The 19,302-nt window shown below is 48.5% G+C and overlaps 7 protein-coding genes across 7 annotated transcripts in view; 4 read left to right on the top strand and 3 right to left on the bottom strand.

The window, feature by feature from the left end:
* TREMEDRAFT_67222 (uncharacterized protein) overlaps positions 1-408 on the top strand; it is a gene marked incomplete at both ends in the record, with an annotated part of 5,381 nt that extends 4,973 nt beyond the window's left edge. Inside the window, one exon of the mRNA XM_007001874.1 lies at positions 362-408. Coding sequence (XP_007001936.1) covers positions 362-408 — 47 coding nt within the window. The remainder of the gene's footprint in view (positions 1-361) is intronic.
* A 109-nt stretch (positions 409-517) lies between these two features.
* On the bottom strand, positions 518-1,630 carry TREMEDRAFT_24947 (uncharacterized protein; the record flags this gene model as incomplete). Its single annotated transcript, XM_007000499.1, has 2 exons — positions 518-879; positions 1,222-1,630. The coding sequence occupies 2 exons, from the start codon at positions 1,628-1,630 to the stop codon at positions 518-520; spliced, it is 771 nt and encodes a 256-aa protein (XP_007000561.1).
* Positions 1,631-3,765: 2,135 nt separating this feature from the next.
* TREMEDRAFT_59287 (uncharacterized protein) lies at positions 3,766-4,700 on the top strand (the record flags this gene model as incomplete). The annotated part of the gene is made up of 4 exons (XM_007001539.1): positions 3,766-3,858; positions 4,053-4,180; positions 4,278-4,463; positions 4,556-4,700. 4 exons carry the CDS (start codon positions 3,766-3,768, stop codon positions 4,698-4,700), a joined length of 552 nt encoding a protein of 183 aa, XP_007001601.1.
* A 69-nt stretch (positions 4,701-4,769) lies between these two features.
* On the bottom strand, positions 4,770-7,306 carry TREMEDRAFT_72985 (uncharacterized protein). The gene is made up of 10 exons (XM_007002124.1): positions 7,201-7,306; positions 6,855-7,160; positions 6,692-6,793; positions 6,186-6,645; positions 6,052-6,137; positions 5,863-6,007; positions 5,695-5,821; positions 5,434-5,651; positions 5,029-5,371; positions 4,770-4,946 (listed from the first exon to the last, which is right to left on the bottom strand). Exons 2-10 carry the CDS (start codon positions 7,056-7,058, stop codon positions 4,874-4,876), a joined length of 1,758 nt encoding a protein of 585 aa, XP_007002186.1. The 5' UTR covers positions 7,059-7,160; positions 7,201-7,306; the 3' UTR covers positions 4,770-4,873.
* Positions 7,307-7,532: 226 nt separating this feature from the next.
* On the top strand, positions 7,533-8,861 carry TREMEDRAFT_59285 (uncharacterized protein; the record flags this gene model as incomplete). The annotated part of the gene is made up of 5 exons (XM_007001538.1): positions 7,533-7,590; positions 7,639-7,702; positions 7,873-8,331; positions 8,490-8,583; positions 8,670-8,861. The coding sequence occupies 5 exons, from the start codon at positions 7,533-7,535 to the stop codon at positions 8,859-8,861; spliced, it is 867 nt and encodes a 288-aa protein (XP_007001600.1).
* A 62-nt stretch (positions 8,862-8,923) lies between these two features.
* On the bottom strand, positions 8,924-11,269 carry TREMEDRAFT_42193 (uncharacterized protein; the record flags this gene model as incomplete). The annotated part of the gene is made up of 12 exons (XM_007000942.1): positions 8,924-9,064; positions 9,109-9,145; positions 9,191-9,265; positions 9,313-9,387; positions 9,434-9,602; positions 9,652-9,792; positions 9,830-10,183; positions 10,234-10,293; positions 10,340-10,463; positions 10,505-10,623; positions 10,830-11,048; positions 11,157-11,269. Coding segments are annotated over 12 exons (1,627 nt in total), but the record flags the coding sequence as incomplete, so codon positions are not given.
* Positions 11,270-16,860: 5,591 nt separating this feature from the next.
* On the top strand, positions 16,861-18,345 carry TREMEDRAFT_59282 (uncharacterized protein; the record flags this gene model as incomplete). Its single annotated transcript, XM_007001537.1, has 2 exons — positions 16,861-17,262; positions 17,941-18,345. The coding sequence occupies 2 exons, from the start codon at positions 16,861-16,863 to the stop codon at positions 18,343-18,345; spliced, it is 807 nt and encodes a 268-aa protein (XP_007001599.1).
* Positions 18,346-19,302: the final 957 nt, after the last annotated feature.

Genomic DNA, 19,302 nt, shown 5'->3' with positions numbered 1-19,302 from the left:
TCCTGTTTGCCCAATGTACAAAAGAGATGGTGGATGCTATAGGAAGAAGCAATTAGGAGGGAGGTGATATCTGTTTTGCATAAGGGCAGATAGATAGTCACGAGTGATGGACCTGTACTGGACCTAGACGTGAGATTGATTGGCGGGATTTCAGACGTTCATCTGTATAATATCGGTATGATTTACTTAGATATGCATAGTCCTCCCCTCTCTTCTCGACTCCTCACTTCCTATGACTCTCACACATCAAAGTAGAATGGAAGTTCGGAAGCGTACTCGGGAATCATGTGAACGTATCCATCAGTGTCAGTCTCTCTTGTGTACTTGACAGATGTGATGATATGTATGATGCATGCCATAGCTATGATATGTACGTATGATACAAATAAAAAAAAATCCAAGCAATGATATATTTCTCTCATCTTTGAAGTTTCAATTCCTCCCAACAATATACCTCCAACGTCTGAACATTTGCTCAAACGAGACTGTTGAGATTAAGACACAACCACAACTCACCTCAATCAAATCCTTCTTTTTGTAACCTGAACAACTCCTCATACCTCCCTCGTCTTACGATCAACTCATCATGACTCCCCAACTCTATGATCGTACCGTTCTCCACCACTGCAATTTTATCCGCCTTCTTGACCGTACTGAACCTATGACTGATGTATATCATCGTTGGTCTGCCGGCGGAACCAGGATGAGATAAATTATGGATCCTTTGGAAGAGATCTGAATCTGCTTTTGGATCCAAAGCCGAAGAAGGTTCGTCGAACACTATTAGATCCGCTCGATCGGCACGGAGGAATGCTCGGGATGAAGCTATTCGCTGCCAATGACCTCCGGACAGCGCAGTGGCGGGGAGATTTCTGCCCTCTTCTTCCACCTTGAATGTCCTCGCCTTGGGCTCTGGGCAAGAATGGATCTCCGCCAAATTGGGCCCTGCTTTGACTTCCGACTTGGGTTTTACATTCTTATGAGTCTCGTGCTGGCCATGGATTTTGCGAGTTTTCTCATCACTGATTGTAGTAAACAATATCAATGCTTGTGGCAAATCTGACTTGACCGAAGATTTCAGATCACCTGGAAGCGTCAGATCGGGAATTTGAGGAACCTTACCTTCTGTGTGTCCGCATTCTTTTTCAAGCTTTGGGACTGATATAGAGGTCGAAACAGTCGAAGAATCTAAAAGTTTCTCTTGGTCACGAGTTAGAACACCATAAGAAATCAAGTTTCTCTCCAATCCCAGTTTGTAGGCCACTTGATCAGCTCCTCCTTTTCTTACCGCTTGCATGATATGTTCCCTCTCATTAATTTCATTTATATCTCCCACTCCTACATTCTCACAGAGAGTCAAGGAATACTTACAGAAGTCTTGAAACAGACATGACATTCGGTCATGTAAAGATCGTGGATCAAACTCTTGGATAGGCCGATCGTTGATGTATAACTCACCCGCATGATCGTATAACCCCAACAAAGCTTTGATAAGAGTAGTCTTACCTCCCCCGTTGAACCCAACGATGGCCAGTGTTTCTCCGGGAAGTACGAAGAGGTTGATATTTTTCAACGTGGGTGTGGATGCACCGGGATAGGTATAACTGAGATTGCGAGCTTCGATCTTCATTCCACCAGTCGAACGGATGTTTTCGTAATCGATCAAAGGTATGTCTGGCTGGAGACGACGTCGAGAGCGATGGGCGATCTCAAGCGACTGAGGGTTTGTTGTGGCCTCGACAAAGGCCGCAAAGAGGAAAATATACTGGTAAGCTGAGTATAGAGATGTGGTGAGTTGTTGGGCAGAATAGTAGAGGGAATCCGCCGTGCCTTGATACAAGCGTAAAGAACCCAACGTCAGAGAAGTGGGTAAAGCGCGGGACGCCAAGAGAGCCTGTACACTAGTCAGCATATTACAGATAACATCTTTACGACCCCCTCTAACTATTTCTTGAGCGCGTACTAATGGAGAAATTTTGGGATGGGAATGACATGGGGAATGTAGTATTGGTAAACAAAGATACGGGGAAGGATGAACAGGAACAACTCACATAGAATATTGTATCCAGACTTCTTTCTCCCACATCAAGAACCATCGAAGTCAGATCTATCTGCCCACCTAGACCTTGGTAGTCAAACAGAATGTTCAGTGCTGCGGATTCCCACCTTTTCATTACCCAATCCTTGAGTTGGAAAAGGATAACCTCCTCCTTGTAACGTCCTCCCGTTCCTATTGCCTTCATCAATGATGCTTCTGTCTTCCATTGATTCCATCGAGAGTTCATTCGTGCTAAGCCATAGGGGACCTTCTGTCTGATGTAATTGAGTAAGATGGGAGCAAGAGTCAGACTCATGAGGATCACATTCGACCAGGTCAAAAAAGGGACTTGGGTAGCCGAGTGAAGGGTGCGGATCACCAGACCGAGTTGAGCCAGAAACTCTAGAATTGGCGTGAGGATTCGGAAAGCAGAGGTGAGCGTGTAGAATCCTGATCCGTGAAAAAGCTCCGCCTCATGTAACAATGCCACAGTATAGGGATGGGAAAGTGCTGGGATCGAAAGTGAGATCTGAGCGGCCAAATAAGCTCTGTCCATTTCAAACTGAATTTCTCGCTTCACGTCAGCCAGATCAATTATTCTGAGAGGATGAGAAGACTGACCTCAAATTGTCTTTGGCTTGGAGTCACCACCCTCCGCCACATGTGATTGACGGCCATGACGAGGACCGATTGTAAAGCAACTTGGAACACCTCTGTCAAGTCTACAGGGGCCTCGATGCTACGTTGCACAACGTCCAACATCTGACTCTGTGCCCATAGCCTTTCTCGTCAGCCTCGATTCCGTTTTTTGATATGAAGCTAAGGCACTTACTGATAAGTCGGAAGAAAACCAGAGGTCACTTTGTCAAAGATGAACATTACGGCATGTCTTTTGCGTTTCAACCAGAACAACATCAAGAAATGCAGCCAGAGCAGTCTTACCAGTTGAGCGGCGATCCATACGTTCTCCAGTGTCACTGGTCTTCTCCGAACCCCCTCTCTATATCTCTTTCTCGACTTGTGCCCCAAATCAGTCGTCTTATCTTCGGTGAGATCACCCTCTTCAGACGGTAGGTCGACTAGACGAGAACGAAGCCATAGTTTGGCTATGGGAGATACGGCATCTTCTTCCGAGGCAATAGTGGTTGGAGGAATGAGGCTGCTTCCTAAAGATTTCTTGGTTCCTCTTACCACCTTGAACTTACACCACTGGACGTTCCGACCGAGAATTGTTTGTGTCAATCGTCCAAACATCGACTTCACCATGCCCGTGTTAGATAAGGAGTCGAGTATGGTGGAAGCGGAGCATCCAACTTTTTCCCGACTTTTTGTTGAGAAGTGACGCCATGCGATTGCGCGGCGTCGGCGTTAAGGTACATAACGCCGTCAGGCACGTGGCTTGAATGGTTCCTATTCGCCGATCGTCGACTAGACGACGGACTTCTGTTTTGAAACAACCCACAAGCGATACGACTACTCGTCATCACGGGTTTTTCGGATGTGACAGCCTTTCGGATGTCGTCTGGTCGGATACCTACGAGGTACGGGACCCTGAGTTGGCATGGGGCATAAACCCAGAGGTCATCCGAAAGGGTGGTATGGACGAGAAAGTCGTGACGACGAGTACTATAGAATACAACTACTCATATACTGACGAGTCGGACATCAAGGCTCGCATGAACTCATCTCTCTCACTCCTCCAAGAAAATCTCTCACGTTGAACCGAGATGGAACCGACATCTTCCGCAGCGCGAGAGCTTGCTAGGCTTATCATGTCTCAATCAAGGGAAGAATGGCAAGCAGCTTTGGAATGTTGTACCGTGAATGGTGTCTTTCTCCATCTCTTCTCTTTTTTCTCTTCTCTATATTCATCCATCCCATATCTGTTCTGATCCAGTGGTGTATTGCGTTTGACATCTTAAACCATAGACCATGTCTATGTCCCCCCTCATGTCCATGGGAATCTTATGATAATTACCATCGGCCCATCAGTAGAAGAGTTGCTAACGAAAAGGAAGATTGTCTTCTCGACACTGACGATCTACGAATACGAGGTAAAACTCGAATAGCGAAAGTTTTAGCTTTCACTTGCTCGATATGTTCTGATTCTGGTTTAGTAGGTGAACCAATATGGGATGAACAGTACATTTTCTCTTCCTCCATCTCTGCTCACTCACACAATATATAGTGTACTACAAGTACGATACACATTTATCAGAGCGTCGATTTGACAAGATAGCAATGGAACTATCACATATACTTACTTTCGACATCTCAAACTAGGACCAAAGATCGTACAACGTACTATCCTTCATCTTCGGCTCATCACCAAAGATAAGGGACCAGAGGGATCATGGGAGGTGTTCAGGATTGGTGACCCGAAACTCAACATGGCAATAACACGTCTTCCCATTTTAGGTCCGATGTGAGTTGTCTAAGCCGCTTAGATTGTATCTCTCCCTTCTCTCTCATCTCTGAGACTGTGGGCTGGATAAGGAGTAACGATTGACGAGGCAGACAGTTGTGGGTCATGAGACCGATCATGTCTTGGTTCATCTATCTGATTGGGAGCATCATCTACCGTCCTCCCGAAGCCGGGAAGACGAAGGAAACGAAACAGAATAATGACCCGATGACAGACACGACAGAAGTTGAGCATTGACAATGATTGTGATGACAACGTGACACGCCCAGATGCATATACAGATGTAATTAATATGACGTCTAGTCACAAGAAGGTATGCTCAATTCATTATGTATAGCATCAATTTGACGCCTTTGAAAGGCATGAAGGGATAAGATCGTGAATAGACATAATGTCGAAGACAGCTCGTTTCACATAATAGGAGACATCATGACAAATGTCCCGTTCGTCTGGACTTTGGCCTTCTCTCCGATATCCATCCATCTATCTGTCAGCTTCTGGAATCTGACGAGTTTTTCGAGGGGCAGTGCGGGAGTGCACACGAGCCACAGTGAAGACCACTCACCCTTCCGCGGTTCCAGGAGAAGCTGGATCAATCCTCTCCAACACACTCGGGCCTCTGACGAACACCTCGCCCTCTAGCGCATACCCATCTTCCCTGTTCAAATGCACTTCTTCTCCCTTCAATATGACCTCGATGTTGGTAGCAGGGGGACCGACATGTGCTCGTTCCTCCACTGCATCCTCTACTTTTGACACCATCCGCTGCAAGGAGGACGCGGGCGTTTGAAGGTCGTAGAAGTGAGAAACGAAAATGGGTCCGGTGGCGTAGAAAGATGGATGAAGTCTGGTGAGAGGAAGAGAGAGAAGTAGGTGAGACATTCCCAAAGAATCCGCAGGAGGTCCATCTGCTTGTAAGCCAAGTCGAGAACAGCCTTGATAAACCAGACAAGAGTGGAAGATGACCCACCGCCAACGACGATGACAGCACGAAGACGTTCACCAGCAACACCGCCCAGCATACCCTCACGGACATTACGGAAAAGGTATCGATCCAGCAAGCCTCCTCGCGAGACATGTCCCGCCCGAATTGACTGTGTCTGATGCCGAGCAGCAAAAGCCGAAAGGGGATGTGCCACAAAAGATGTTTGCAGTTCCGTGAGCAATGATAGATGGTGTTCGGACGTGCTATTGTATCAGGTGGCCCACTCAGCAAGATACTTTCACTTACATGAATAAGATGCTCGGTTTTGGGAGACCAGAGGTTGTATCCGCAATTTGCTCCAATTCCGCTGCCTCTCCACCTTCAGTCGGCTCCCAGGTAGGCGTGGGATGTCCAATCATTCTAAACCCAGCAGCTGGCAGTCAGTGCTGAAACCTATCATCCGAAAACACTTACCACTCCACAAGCTAGCCAGAGCGATGCTCATCCCGAGAGGAGTATCCAGTCTGACGGCACTGGCCACCACATCACCTAATGCTGCCGTAGGTCTTTTGTCTGCAGGAAAGAGAGACAGCAGGGCGGCGATTCCAGCCGTAACATTCTGCCCATGAGCTTTTTGCTCGATGATGGGATTAAGACACCCACCATGTGCGTGACTTTGACTATGGCCACAGGTGCGTCGTCTTTGGGTATATTGTAAAAGTAGCTATGCACGTCGCTGAAGTGTGCATCTGATTATCAGACAGGACAGTAGTCGGAGAGACTGATTGGAGACTCACCAGGAAGAGGCGTCGTACTGCTTCTAGCTTCTGCAGCATCCCAGATCTCTTCCCACCAATGAACAGTCATTCCTCTTGAAGTGGCACTCCCCATCACGTCGGTCTTTTCCTTTCTCTCATCACCCACCAAGAGCACTCCGGCTGAAGTGTGACAGTCCTCGAGCACTTGTTCCAGCACGTCGTCTGCGATGCTAGCATGGACCACTACCAGTCCTGGACGAGGATGGCACGTTGCAGTGAGGGCTGTGGTGAGCAGAGTAGGGGAGGGAAGAACGACCAGGGGGGAGCAGGGTGGTGAAGAGAGATATAGTAAGAGTAGTGGGAGTGATGTGGTAGGTGATGGGGGTAGAAGGGTAAGTATTGGAGTTGGAGCGGTCGGAGAGGTAGACAGTGTTGGGTAAAGAGTCTGAAGGCCGATAGGGAGTAATCGTAGGATCTCTTGTAAAGCTTCATCAGTGAGCTATAATAATCAGCAGATACATGGCGGACGTTGATTGAAGACGTACAGAAGTATCCAGAATGCAGCGGGGTACAACTGAAGGTACACCTTTGGGAGCTTGAACGACATCTTGCACAGTCTTCAAAGTGCTGGCAGGTCGAACGGTTAACTGACGTCAGCGTCAAGTACCTCGTCATTCCATGCTACCAATTAGAGCATGTTTAACTCACCGGTGTACCCTGTCCAGTAGCCCATGATCTATAAACACCCGTTTCACCTTCCCTTCTGACTGAAGACACCTCACTCTGCTTGCCCAGCAAGAGAGGATGAACCAGAGGTTGGGGTTGGTAGAAAAATCGATGCCAAATTAGAAGAGCGGCGAAGACGGTGAGAAAAAACACAGTCAAATTATCAATCACGAGGTCAAAAGCCATGATGACGAGAAAGAGGGGAAGAGAATGGCAAAAAGAGATGGAAGGGATGCTGATGGTCAAAGGCAAGGAAAAGGAGGTTTCTTCCTTAGTGGGGTCACTCCACTGTCGGTCAGCGTGGTCATGGCACGGGGGAGTAGCTCACCTCGAAATGGAACTGACGAGCGCAAAATCACCACCTGCGTCTGATAGACGAAGAGATTACCGGCCGAGGAGTGTTGGGTATAAAGTATGAGGTGGGAAGGAGAGAGATGATGTGAAACTGAACCACCAAGGAACCTTGCGGGGCGGGAGAGGTTAAGAGGAGATGCGATGCCACGTGGCAACCATCGATCACATTCCTCCTTTTCCTCCTCCTCTAGCATTCGAATCTTCTTGATCACTACGAGTAGTACTGATCACTGACCGCTTTGCTGTCTGGCTATCCAACAGCGTCAGATTTGTGTAGCTCTGATAAGGCTTAGTATACAAGAAGCCATGTCAGACTCACCGGAAAGTGTTTATAAGAACACCGAGTGGGATGATATTCCCGGAGGTTAGAGTTTACTGTCGTATCAGACGACCCACTGCTAATCTTCATCAGCACACAGGCGTACACGTCCGGGAACGGCTCCCAGAGAACAAATATATGATACGGTGCTGGATGCGTGAGTTCGTGTTTTTCTTATTAGTATGCATAAAGTCTCATTACTCCCATTCCTCTTACAGTGCTTTGTTCTCCATCGCCGTCATCCCACTTCCGCTTCACCTGGTCGTCCAGGATAGGGAGGGACTAGAGGACACCTGTGAGTGCTATGTGAAAATTGCTAAGGTGTAGATATGGGAATCAAGTCTCTTCAAAACCAGCCAATCAACCATTTCTCAAAGGTCAAAGAGCGCGATTAGAACACCAAGCCCGTTCTGCCGCTCAAGAAGAATCCCGTCGACGTCGTGCCGTTGAAAAAGAGAAAGAACGTCAACGAAAACGTGCTTCCTTCGGTGACGATCCTCCTTCCCTTTTCCCTCGTATCATCATATTCATCCTGTTCCTTCCATTCTTATGTAGGTTCTTCACGGGTTCTTGGGACGCTGGATTAGGTGATGAGTTAAGACCGTACTTTCGGAAAATGGAGGAATGGTGGCCTTGGAGAAGAGAGTTGCAAGAGTTTACCCCGCTTCAACTGGCTTTCTATGATGGAACGCCGGATAGACCTGTTTATCTGGCTATTGCTGGTGAGGTATATGACGTGAGCAAGAATAGGAGGGTTTATGGGAAAGGAGGGAGTTATAATATGATGTGAGTTTGATTATCAAAATTTATCTACAAGATCATACTCCTCATCGTAGTAAGAATGCGTGCTCGGTAAAAATCTATGATTGATTGACTGTAGTCATGCCCCAACTATCGTTCATCCAGTGGTAAGATGATCGCATGAGGGATGGGCTGACGAGCAGGACTGGTAGAGACGCCAGTAGGGCGTTTGTGACAGGATGTTTTGAAACACATCTGACTCATGATGTCAGAGGACTCTCACCTGATGAGATGAAAGTGAGTTTTGTCTGGTCCCACTCCATTCATCTTCACGACTCTCATACAACAGTGAACCGCTGAGCCGGCCTGTTGCTTATGTGCAGGGTTTGGAACACTGGAGATCGTTCTTTGCCAATCACAAAGATTACCACAAAATCGGTCACATCCTCAATCCTCCTATTGACCCTCAAACCCCGATTCCTCCACCTTGTCGAGAAGAGCCGGATTCCGCTCCTGGCGCTACTGCAAACGCTCATGCTCATGCCAAACCCGCCCCGGTCTCTCATGGATCTTAAGAGTACATCAAATGCAATGCATATCGATCAACATGTGTGAACTTGTGGATCTCACGATACGATCACAGTTCCTCCTTGACCGTTTGCTCTCCCGAGTCCAGTGGCCAGCAAAGAGCAGGAGTAGTGACTTTGAACCTGTATTCACATTTCTCTGGCTCGGAGATTTGCAGTAACGCATTGGTCGTCCCGCAAGTCATGTCCACCTGGCACAATGAGTGATTAGACACAACAGAAACTTAAGACTTACTGTCACACTGCGCATAGGCCCGTTCCAACATTTAGCACTTTTCCATTAGTTCGAACTATGGGGAGAAAAGAGAAAGGCTAACCCATTTTTATACACCTGACGAGTGTAGTAGTCGTATGTAGCTGGTTCTGCCGACGTATTCCATTCACCGAAAGTCCTATCCATTAGTCCATCCATCTGGCCTTAACGCACTGAGGACCTCACCCTAGATGATTGGAAGAAGAATCCTTGTTACTCTTCTGACTAGCACGACCAAAGAAACACAATTCGTATGTGTAACTAGACATATGTCAGCTCTATATGATGCACGAGAAAGAAGACTCACTCGCCAGCTACGGTATCTACGCAAGTCCCGTCTAATTTCTTCCACTCCGCCTCTGGTCCAAAACCCAGTCCCATCTTCTCAAGCGTTTCAGAGGATGATTTAATGTCGTTCTGAAGTTTCGTCAACTCGTTATTGAGGTTCCTATGTTTCTCTCTCGCAGCAGTCACATCTTACTATCAGCTCCACTCCTAAGAGAATTTATTGAATGGAACACTTACGTGGTGCATCAACACCATCCGTCTTCCCTTTTGAACCCTTTCCGATGATCCCCAAGCGGACTAACCAGTCGATAGAAGCATCTCTGACCACTTCCCAGGATTCGTATATCGATTCCGGGATATATTCATCAATCTTCCAAACTGTCATTCAGCTTGGTCACATCTGGAAAAAACTCACGAAGACCAGCTTCTTCTTCCGTTTCCCAATCAGACTCCGAGATATCAGTTAGAAGTATACCCTCTAAATCTTTTCTCTCAAGTTCGTCCAATTCTCTATCCCCAATTTCCTCCTCTAGCTCTTCCGTGTAATCTGACGAATCGTCGGTGGAGCCTGTGGGTTCAGGAGGTTTGGTAAGTTCCTCATAGCCTACCACAGCTGCTTTGACGGCCATATCTTGATAATTCGGGTTATACCCTTTGGAGAGATCTTCCAAAATCCCATGAAGGGCTTCCAACTCTTTTTCTGCTCTTGAGACTCTCGATCTCAGACGGCTCAAGGCCAGTCGATGGGTGAGTAGGGATAAAAACAAAGCTGGTGATCAGCACAACTTCATTCTCCCTGGTAAGAAGAGGAAGACGAACGTGACTTTTTACGTTTCTCAATTTCTTGTTTGCTCTTCGCTTCCATCGTCTCCAAAGCGACTGCGGATCAGATCATGAATCGATCGTGAGGATGAAGGAAACACACTTCTAGATTTTTCAACTTCAACCTCTTTCACCTCCAATTCTTTTCGTTTCGTTTCTAGATCAAGTTGCAAACGTTTCCTCTCCCCTTGAGCCCATTTAATATAGGTTGATCTGATTCTGGCTCCCTGTTTGTCAGCTGGGAAATGAGGGTGAGGCTATAATTGACCGTCTTGCGAGTTTTCATCTCGGCCTCCACCTGGCGTCTATATTCTTGTCCTATCTCAGCGCATTTGTTAGGACACGCCCCTGTAGCCCATTCGTCAGAGCCATCGCAACATTCTGGATCTATTTGTCAGCCTCCGTACATCTTTCCATTCCTCGCGTTGCTCCTACCCTACTTATTTTCTTCTCCTATGGCAGGGAAAGACTGTGTTTGTGATCGTGACTCTCGGGTAGCTTAGAGTACACAATTCACACAGGTAGGCAAGACCCAAAGATAGAATAAGGGATCGTTTATATGGATAAATGAGGGATGGAATGTATGAACCTACCACAAATTCCGTCATTCACCCGACTACTCAAAACTCTCCCAGGGATATGCCCCTCATTCTCGCAATAGAAAACCCCCGTAGGACAGGCCGAGGTCCCAGGTTCGTCCGACTCATCAGGACAATCACAATAATCGTCGTTTACCGCTGAGAAAGGAATAATGTGAGAACCGTCGAGGCAGGTGAAGTTCACACTCGCCGAGTGGTCATACTTGCTGGCAACTAGAAAGTCAGGACATTCGAAAAATCGTGCTCTTGCTCTGAGAGGTGAGATGAGAGGCAGAAACAAGGGAGGGATGGAAAGTAGTGGAAGGGAGACATTGCACTGACGAGATGGGTTCAGACCTTGAACAGGGGTCATGTACTGCTTGTTCTCTTCGCCCCTGACTTGGGGAGAGCCAGGCAGTGAAGATAGGAGAATCAGATAGCCCGGTAAGATCATGATATCGACCCAAGGAATTAAGGAAGGTCAAAGTCATACCTTGACTTAACTGAGCAGGAGAGCAGGAGAGAGGCACGGTCCAGACGTGGAGTTGTAAAAAACTGGTGGCATTGATGTGACCTATAGGATTCGAACCGAGGTTTAGCTCGGTCTCTTTTGGAGTCACTAGCGGCGGCTACCTACTCGTAGATCATAGTTCGTAGAAGGCGAGCTTCAGAAGACAATTACCCACGACCCTTGCTCGCGACAAACTGTATCGCTCCCTTCAAGTTGCAGGGGTTTCTTTTCCCATCATCCGGGGTGTCTACGTCTCCTCCACTTCCATATCAGGCAAATTCAGAGTGAAGAGCCCCTCTCATACTGCTCTGGCCACAGCTGTGCCGGGATTCAAGACGGCACACTATGTCCTCACCGTCCATCCGGCAGATCGCTTGCTCCTTCCCACCTATATGATCATTAACGCCGTCTACATTGGGGAAACTCGTGAGACTCCCATTACCTACAAGAAAGCACTTGAAACGCTGTATTGCGGTTTGGGAGGCTACCCCCTCGGAGGCGACCGGTTCTCGTCATGGTTTTGTCAGGAACATCTGCATGTCATCTGATAGACTGTAGTTTCTTGCCGACCCCAGGTGTTGCCTCTTGGCATACTCCATCTAATTCCAACGCTCTCCTTCGAGTTTCTACTCGGCTTTGAAGAAGTTTGGTCGTGACATGATTCTTGCCCCAATTGAACAGACTGTGATCAAATTTTGGGCACACCTCACACGCTTGCCTGGTGCGATGGCCGAGTGGTTAAGGCGGCTCTGATCCTCTCGTTGAAGCCGGCGATCTTCGTCTTGACGGAAACAATAGTCGAAGATGGCATTCATCGTGAGTTACAGAGAGTCCTAAAGCGCTATAATCTTTTCTCCACACCACCAGGCCAGGGACCGACTGCCGGGGGGATAACTGCAGGTGTCAGAAAAGGTGTCCCTGCTCAGCTTATCCCTTTCCAGTCGGATCAATACTCTCGGCACCTACTTCACCTAAGAATCCGATCTCCAGATACCCCCCTGTCACGAGATCTGATCGCTACTGAAATTATGTGTATTTATGCTCCCCAGCCTTCCTCACATGAGATTGCTGAGTATTGGGATTTCGTAAAAGCTGAATTAGGAAACAACCCCCGATGGATCTCGATCGGTGACTTCAATAGGACCTTAAGAGACGAAGAAGCCGTACGGACTCTCTATCGTGACAATCTTGACCGTGATACCGTTTCCAACCACTATCGCGACTTCCTCATCCACACCGGCGGTAGTGACTTGTGGCTCCTTCAACAAGATGTCGACATCAGTCATGACTACACCTTTTACTCGACGAGTGAAAATCGGACGAACGAGGACATGGTCCCTAGGTCTATGTCAATTATTGATCGGGTCTCAATAGGTCCAGATATCCCCGCAGGCTATATTGAGACCGTTCAGAGATTCATCGTAGGCACAGACCACCGTCCCATCTTCGCTGCTCTCCCCATGCCCGTCAACCGAGACGTAACTTGGACAAATCCTCCCACAAAACATAGACTGCTTAAACCCCAATCTGACGACCCGCTCTTCACAACCTTCAGAGAGAAGTTAGATGCTTTGTTTGACCGACATCCCTTGTTGAATGTAGACTTACATTCACAGCAAGACTTTGATGATTGTTACTCCCTCGCAAGTCGGCTATTCTTGAATATATGTGAATCAACATTCTATCGCCCCCAGACAACTGCATACAAACCACATGAACCGAATCGTGAAGAGAGGACATTGAGAGAGACAATCAACCTGACAAGACGAGCCATATCCGCATCGACCAGTGACACTTGGTCCACCTTCACAGAGACTCTCAACCGGGTTCAAAGAGCTTGGATAGGATATGTCGCCGGAGAAAATGCAATGGAAGCTGAACGTCGCTTACGAACTCTTCGTAGGACGACGGAGGATCGACTAACCGGGATGGTTTTATCAAGAGCTCAGGCTCGAAGTAAACTTGAATTTGAGAGGTTGCGAGATATCGCAATCAAGACGGGATCGGCGAAGAAAGTTTCGTCCAATCAACAAATCAAGATATCGCCTATCATTCGGAGCCCGGTCAATCCAAACGTATACATCACAGACCAGGAACAGTACATGAGCGCTCTCCGTAATCACTTCGAAAAGGTCCTTCACAGAGACACACACCCCAGGTCCGACAAGCCGTGGCTAGAAACACCGTCATCTCGCCGTTTTCGACTCGCGGCCAGTCAGAAACCTTTCGTATGGCCCAGGCTGATAACAATCGAGGAGCTGAGGACCATGTTGAAGAAAGGAAATCAGAATCCATCTCCCGGTCCAGATGAGTGGGAAAGATGGGCTGTCAAACAAAGTGGGAACCATTGGCTCGGACTGGTCGTCCGTCTAATGAACTATATAATTGAACATAATGCTTTCCCTCCGATTCTCAAGGAGAACCACATTGTACCACTTTACAAACGAGGCGATACAACAGATCTCAACAATCATAGGGGAATCGTTCTGTCCAATTGCCTCCAAGGTCTCGTGGCTACTTGGTTCGCCCGCTCGATCCAAAGCTACTTCTGGCAGATGGGATTCATCCCTGAGCAACAGATAGCGGTGCAGCAGGGGATGCAAACGGCCGACATGACAAACCTACTCAGCACGCTAGACGGATTTGCTCTCCTCTCAGAAAAAGTAGTCTACGCTTTGAAACGCGATCAAAAGAAGGGTTTTGATTATGTACACGGCTCAGCCTGGGAGGACGCTTGCCGGTTTTTCGGACTACCAACCACGGTCATGGAATTTGAAAAAGAAAGGTCTCGAAATGTATGTCTACGCGTACGTGCTCGGAATAAAGTCACAGAGTCTATCTACACTAATGACCAGATCAAGCAGGGGGATCCCTTCAGTCCAGCGAAATATGTGATTGTTACCGCAATGGTCATATGGTACGCAAAAGACAAGCATGGTGATCTAGGGATGAAACTTCAGACTCGACAAGGAGCTGCCGGCCATCCACACCAACATGCAGATACTCTCCAAATGTATGTGCAAATCTTGGCTGCGATGGACGACACCGTCATATTAGCGGACGACGTTGACCAGCTACAAACTCTGACTACGCTTGTGGAGTCTTTTCAAATGGCCTACAACATGGAGACCGAATGGCACAAGCCCGACAAGACAACACTCTTCCTTCTCGGAAACACTGCTCCGGTGTGTTACGCTCCCGGTAGTCGTACAAAACCGGGTGTATCTAATCGAGGAAACACGAGTCACGAGTCTGAACCACATGAAATCGACTCCAGCATCATCGATAACTTAGTTGACAGCCAGAGCTCACTTAACGAGATCCAAGGGACAGTCACTGAAAACAGACCTGACAACGACATAGGGGCTCCTGTCGCAAACGCCCGACTTGATACCCCGGGGAGTTTAGCGGCTAAAACCCCGGTGGAGCTATTGCTACCAACCGGAGAAAAGATATACATGGTACCCAATAAGGAGAAAATCTTTTTACAAACACCCATAAATGACGTCAATCGACAGGCTCATCGTCTCCAACAAATTGCTAGGAACTTTGTGCTGCCTCGTCCCGGGGGAATGCGTCTGCCTTTAACAGCGCTTTCTCGTATTCTCCACGTCTCTCTCCTGGGCGCCATTCGTCCGAGGTTAGACATGCACCCCATACGCTCGTCGGATGCCGAGAAATTGAATTCCATTATCTCAGTCAAAATCAAGGAGTATTATCGACTTCCATACAATCTGAAACCTGTGGTCGTCACGTCTTCTCCGGAGCGTGGCGGAATGGGATTTCCAGACTTCATGGCAGCCAACGCTGTAGCCGCCGTGTCACAGATACATAGGCAGCTGAATTCCAAGAACAAGATGGTAGCTAAAGTATTCACAATCACGCATGCTCTCTGGCAATGTGGTGACCCCAAACTCAACAAATGGAAGACACATAGGTGCGCGAGACCACTAGGACCATTGGACTCTGGCTCCTGGGCTGTATCAAAATTCAACATCTCCGTACGCAATCTTGTCACCTGGGAAGTCGCTCGAGAAACCCTTCAACATACAGGTTGTCAGATTCTACCAGTCCTGGAGGATCAAGACAGTATAGGTGATGCTCCTCTAGTTACCAAACACGAGGAGCTGGGCCAGTACGATCGCTTCTTTCTCCCTCAAACGATGTTCGAAAACGAACTTATCTCTCTCCTGTCTAAAGCAGTGGAAGCTCAGCTGAAGGCTTTACCTCCATTCACGGGGACACGGCTGGAATGGGCCACTGATGGGAGTGCAGATATCGCGAATCCCCTTGCCCATAGATCCTGCGGCATCGCCATCACCGGACCGATCACCTTTTCCGCCAAGTTAAAAGATACTCACGCTACTATTGCTGATGCTGAAACAATAGCGGTTGCTGTGGCTACATACCTGGATGCTTTCGTGCGGAAAGCCCAGAAGATATCTACCGATGTCCCTACCATTATTCACACGGACCGCCAAGGTGTCATCGACGCGGTGACTTCTTTCCGCACAGGCAAGGTGTCCGATGTGGTACCAGTCCAGGGCTCCTGTCACGAACTACGTCGTGACACCTCGATTACTCCACCAACAATGACCCTCCTTTGGCCATCAAAACCCCATCACGCCTTAACCTCTTTACTCTACACGTAACTCAGGACTTCTGACACCAAGTACGGCGAAGTTAGACGGAGTTAGGCTAAGTAGGGACAATGGGAGCAGAAGTACGGCGAAGTTAGACGGGGTTAGGCTAAGTAGGGACAATGGGAGCAGAAGTGCGGCGATGTTAGGCGGAGTTAGTGTCACGAACTACGTCGTGACACCTCGATTATTCCACCAACAATGACCCTCCTTTGACCATCAAAACCCCCATCACGCCTTAACCTCTTTACTCTACACGTAACTCAGGACTTCTGAGACCAAGTACGGCGAAGTTAGACGGAGTTAGGCTAGGTAGGGACAATGGGAGCAGAAGTGCGGCGATGTTAGGCGGAGTTAGTCTAAGTAGGGACAATGGGAGCAGAAGTACGGCGAAGTTAGACGGAGTTAGGCTAAGTAGGGACAATGGGAGCAGAAGTGCGGCGATGTTAGGCGGAGTTAGTCGAAGGAGGAAGAGGATGGCCGAGGGCTCGGGGAAGTTGGACGAAGTGCGTTGAAGTACGTCAAAGCGCGAGAGGGTTGGATGAACGTCTAGGAGGAGTAGATAATATTAGCTGAGAAGATCGCTGAAGTTCTTCAGCGATCCTTGATTGTTGTCAGTAGTAAAAGACAAATAGAGATAGCTATACATCGAGATACATCGCCATCAATAGAACAAAGCCTTAGTTAGAGTAACTACGCCGAAGTACGCCGTAGTTACACTCCTTTCGACGTCTGCGCCCTCCTGGTTGGGTGAGACATCGACTCAGAAGTGTGAAGTTAGCCGAGGTTCGTCGACCGTCGGTCTACAAGGAAGAAGTTGCTCGACGGCCGTGACAGTATCAAGGATCGCTCTTACCGACGACCCGTGCGAACCTCGGAGAAGTACAAAGATAATATGGAACCAGAAAGAAGAATTACACGAGGGATGAGTAGGGATGGAGACAGGATGGAGGAGAACGAGAGGAGAGCATTGGAGGAGCTTAGCAGAGCAATGGGGCAGGACCTTGGAGTGGAGGATAGTGTGGGGGGATCAATTCAAGGAGATGAGTTCGTTCCACCGGTGCCTTCTAACCCTCCTTCTCCTCCGTCTAATGCTCTCCCACCTGTGGGATCCCCACTTGGGTCAGACCAAACCCCACGCCCAAGAGAAAACACTGGAAGTACGGCGAACTTGGGAGAAGAAGGAACACAAGGGGTGGTGTTGGCCTTGATGCAGATGGTGGCGAATATGAACAAAGACATGATGGAGGAGAGAAGGCGTAGGGAGGAATGGGAACAGAGAAGAGAAAGGGATACAGTGGGCGGAATTGCAGAAGGGATATCAGAAGGAGTGAGGTACGCCATGGGACGGCAAACTTCGGCGACCCCAAGCGTAGTGGGCGAACAACGGAAGGGGATAAAGCTACCTAACCCAGACCTCTGGAGAGGAGATCGGAACAAGTTAACCGCCTTTCTGTCTGAGTGCGACGTACATTTTGAATTGAACTCTCATCTTTTCCCCGACGACACTAAGAAAGTCTTTTTCATGATCTCTCATCTACGCGAAACACCTCTTCTTGCAGTGCAGCCCGATCTATCCAAAAGACCTCTTCCTGAGTACCTCACGACACACGATCAGTTCGTTAAGTACCTCAAGACTAACTTTGGTGATCCAGACGAAGAAGGAACTGCGGCCCGACAACTTAACGACCTCAAGCAAACCGGGTCTGCTTCGGACTACTTCTCCGCCTTCCAGCGACATGTTGCGATTCTTAAGTGGTCTGATGATGGAAACCTAGTTGACCGAGCCAAGAAAGGACTAAAATCGCACCTTCTAGATGAAATTGCAAGACACGGTAGATCGTTTGGGACTGTGAAAGAGCTATTGGAGTTTGTGATTCCCTTGGACAACCGCCTGTGGAGGAGACAAGTGGAGAAGGAGGCAGAGAGGAAAAGGGAAGGAGGGATAAGGACAACGACAGTGGTGGAAAGTCAGAGGACGGAGAAGAAAGAAGAGAAGAAATGGGAAAAGGGGCAACTTTCGGCGCAGGGCGGTGTCCAGGCGGCTATGATGTCGACGGTGGTAAAGAGTACACCGCCAAACATCGACGAAGTTCGCCGAAGATGGCCTAGGCCGAGCTCCGATCTGAGGGAGACAAGGAGGAAGGAGGGGAAGTGCACCGAGTGTGGTGAAGCAGGACATTGGCTGAAGGAATGCCCTGTAAGGGAGGCTAAGGTTAAGGTTGGACTGTTGCCTCCATGGGGGGAGAAGTTCGGAGAACGTGGTGGAGGATCGGGAGGGAACGCAGTACCTCTCGGACAGAGGAGGAACTTGAATGCGGTTGGAGGAGAAGTAGATTTGGAAGAGGACCAGGGAAAAGAAGAGGACCTGTCGCAGTAGGCGAGGCTCGGCGGGTCCGCCATATTCTCTCGGCCACCATTCCCAAACCCATAAAAGAAACACAGCTGATGGAGCCAGAGGATTGTGAATACAAAAATACACCACTCAGTACCCCTTGTTCATGCAATGTCGATAATCATCTCCTCATCCCTTCCGTTTCCAGAGATCAACCTAAATCGGACATTTTCATTAATGGAATAAAGCTAACTACGCTCTGGGACACTGGAGCTACTTGTTCATATATAAGCCCTAAGGCAGCAGCGAAGATAGGTGTAGAAAAGAGGCGATATCAGGTGAGCGTACCCGTTCACATGTTCGACGGCTCGGTGAGTGTCGCTGGACCCATCACCGAGTTTGTCGAAGTCGGATTTAGTTTGACGAAGGACGCCGAAGTGCGATCTGTTTGTCTCGATGTAACAACGCTCTGCGACGCAGATGTTGTGATAGGGTGGGATTGGATGAGGAAGGAAGGGGTTGTCCTTGATGGAAGAGACAACTCGGTGAAATTTCCCATCCCAACCCCACCAAGTGCGGCGAAGTTAGCGGCCATAGGTCTGCCAACTCCGACGGACGCGATAGATCTCCGAGACAAAGATGATCAGGATGAACTGAGTCCGGAGGAACAGGAGGAATTGTATCAGGTGGTTCCCGAACAATACCACTCGTTCATTGATGTCTTTAACCCAAGGAAGGGAGGTGAGGAATTACCTCCCTCAAGGAGCTATGATTTGGAGTTTGATCTTAAGGAGGGGGCGAACCTGAAGGTTGCTCCACTCTACTCGCTTGGAGAAGATCAGAGAAGTGTGCTGAGAGACATCCTAGATCGCGAAATGTCGGCCGGAAGAATTCGACCCAGTAATTCGCCCTACGGATCACCGATGTTCTTGGTACCGAAGAAGGCAAAAGGTCAATGGGTCACACTCGTGATCCAGTTGAAAACAGCCACCATCGGAGGTC

The sequence above is a fragment of the Tremella mesenterica genome (genome assembly GCF_000271645.1).
Source record: "Tremella mesenterica DSM 1558 unplaced genomic scaffold TREMEscaffold_1, whole genome shotgun sequence".
Lineage (NCBI taxonomy): Eukaryota > Fungi > Basidiomycota > Tremellomycetes > Tremellales > Tremellaceae > Tremella > Tremella mesenterica.
The sequence above is the reverse complement of the archived record's forward strand: the minus strand, read 5'-3'. Positions and strand labels throughout refer to the sequence as shown.

Bases quoted from the DNA above. Each gene is read 5' to 3' on its own strand.
- TREMEDRAFT_72985 (XM_007002124.1), bottom strand. From the start codon at position 7,058: ATGGCTTTTGACCTCGTGATTGATAATTTGACTGTGTTTTTTCTCACC. The intron at 5,372-5,433 runs GTGGGTCATCTT...GCTTACAAGCAG, and splicing joins TGCTGTCATCGTCGTTGGCG to ATGGACCTCCTGCGGATTCT. The intron at 4,947-5,028 runs GTGAGTGGTCTT...GCTGACAGATAG, and splicing joins TCTCCTGGAACCGCGGAAGG to ATGGATGGATATCGGAGAGA.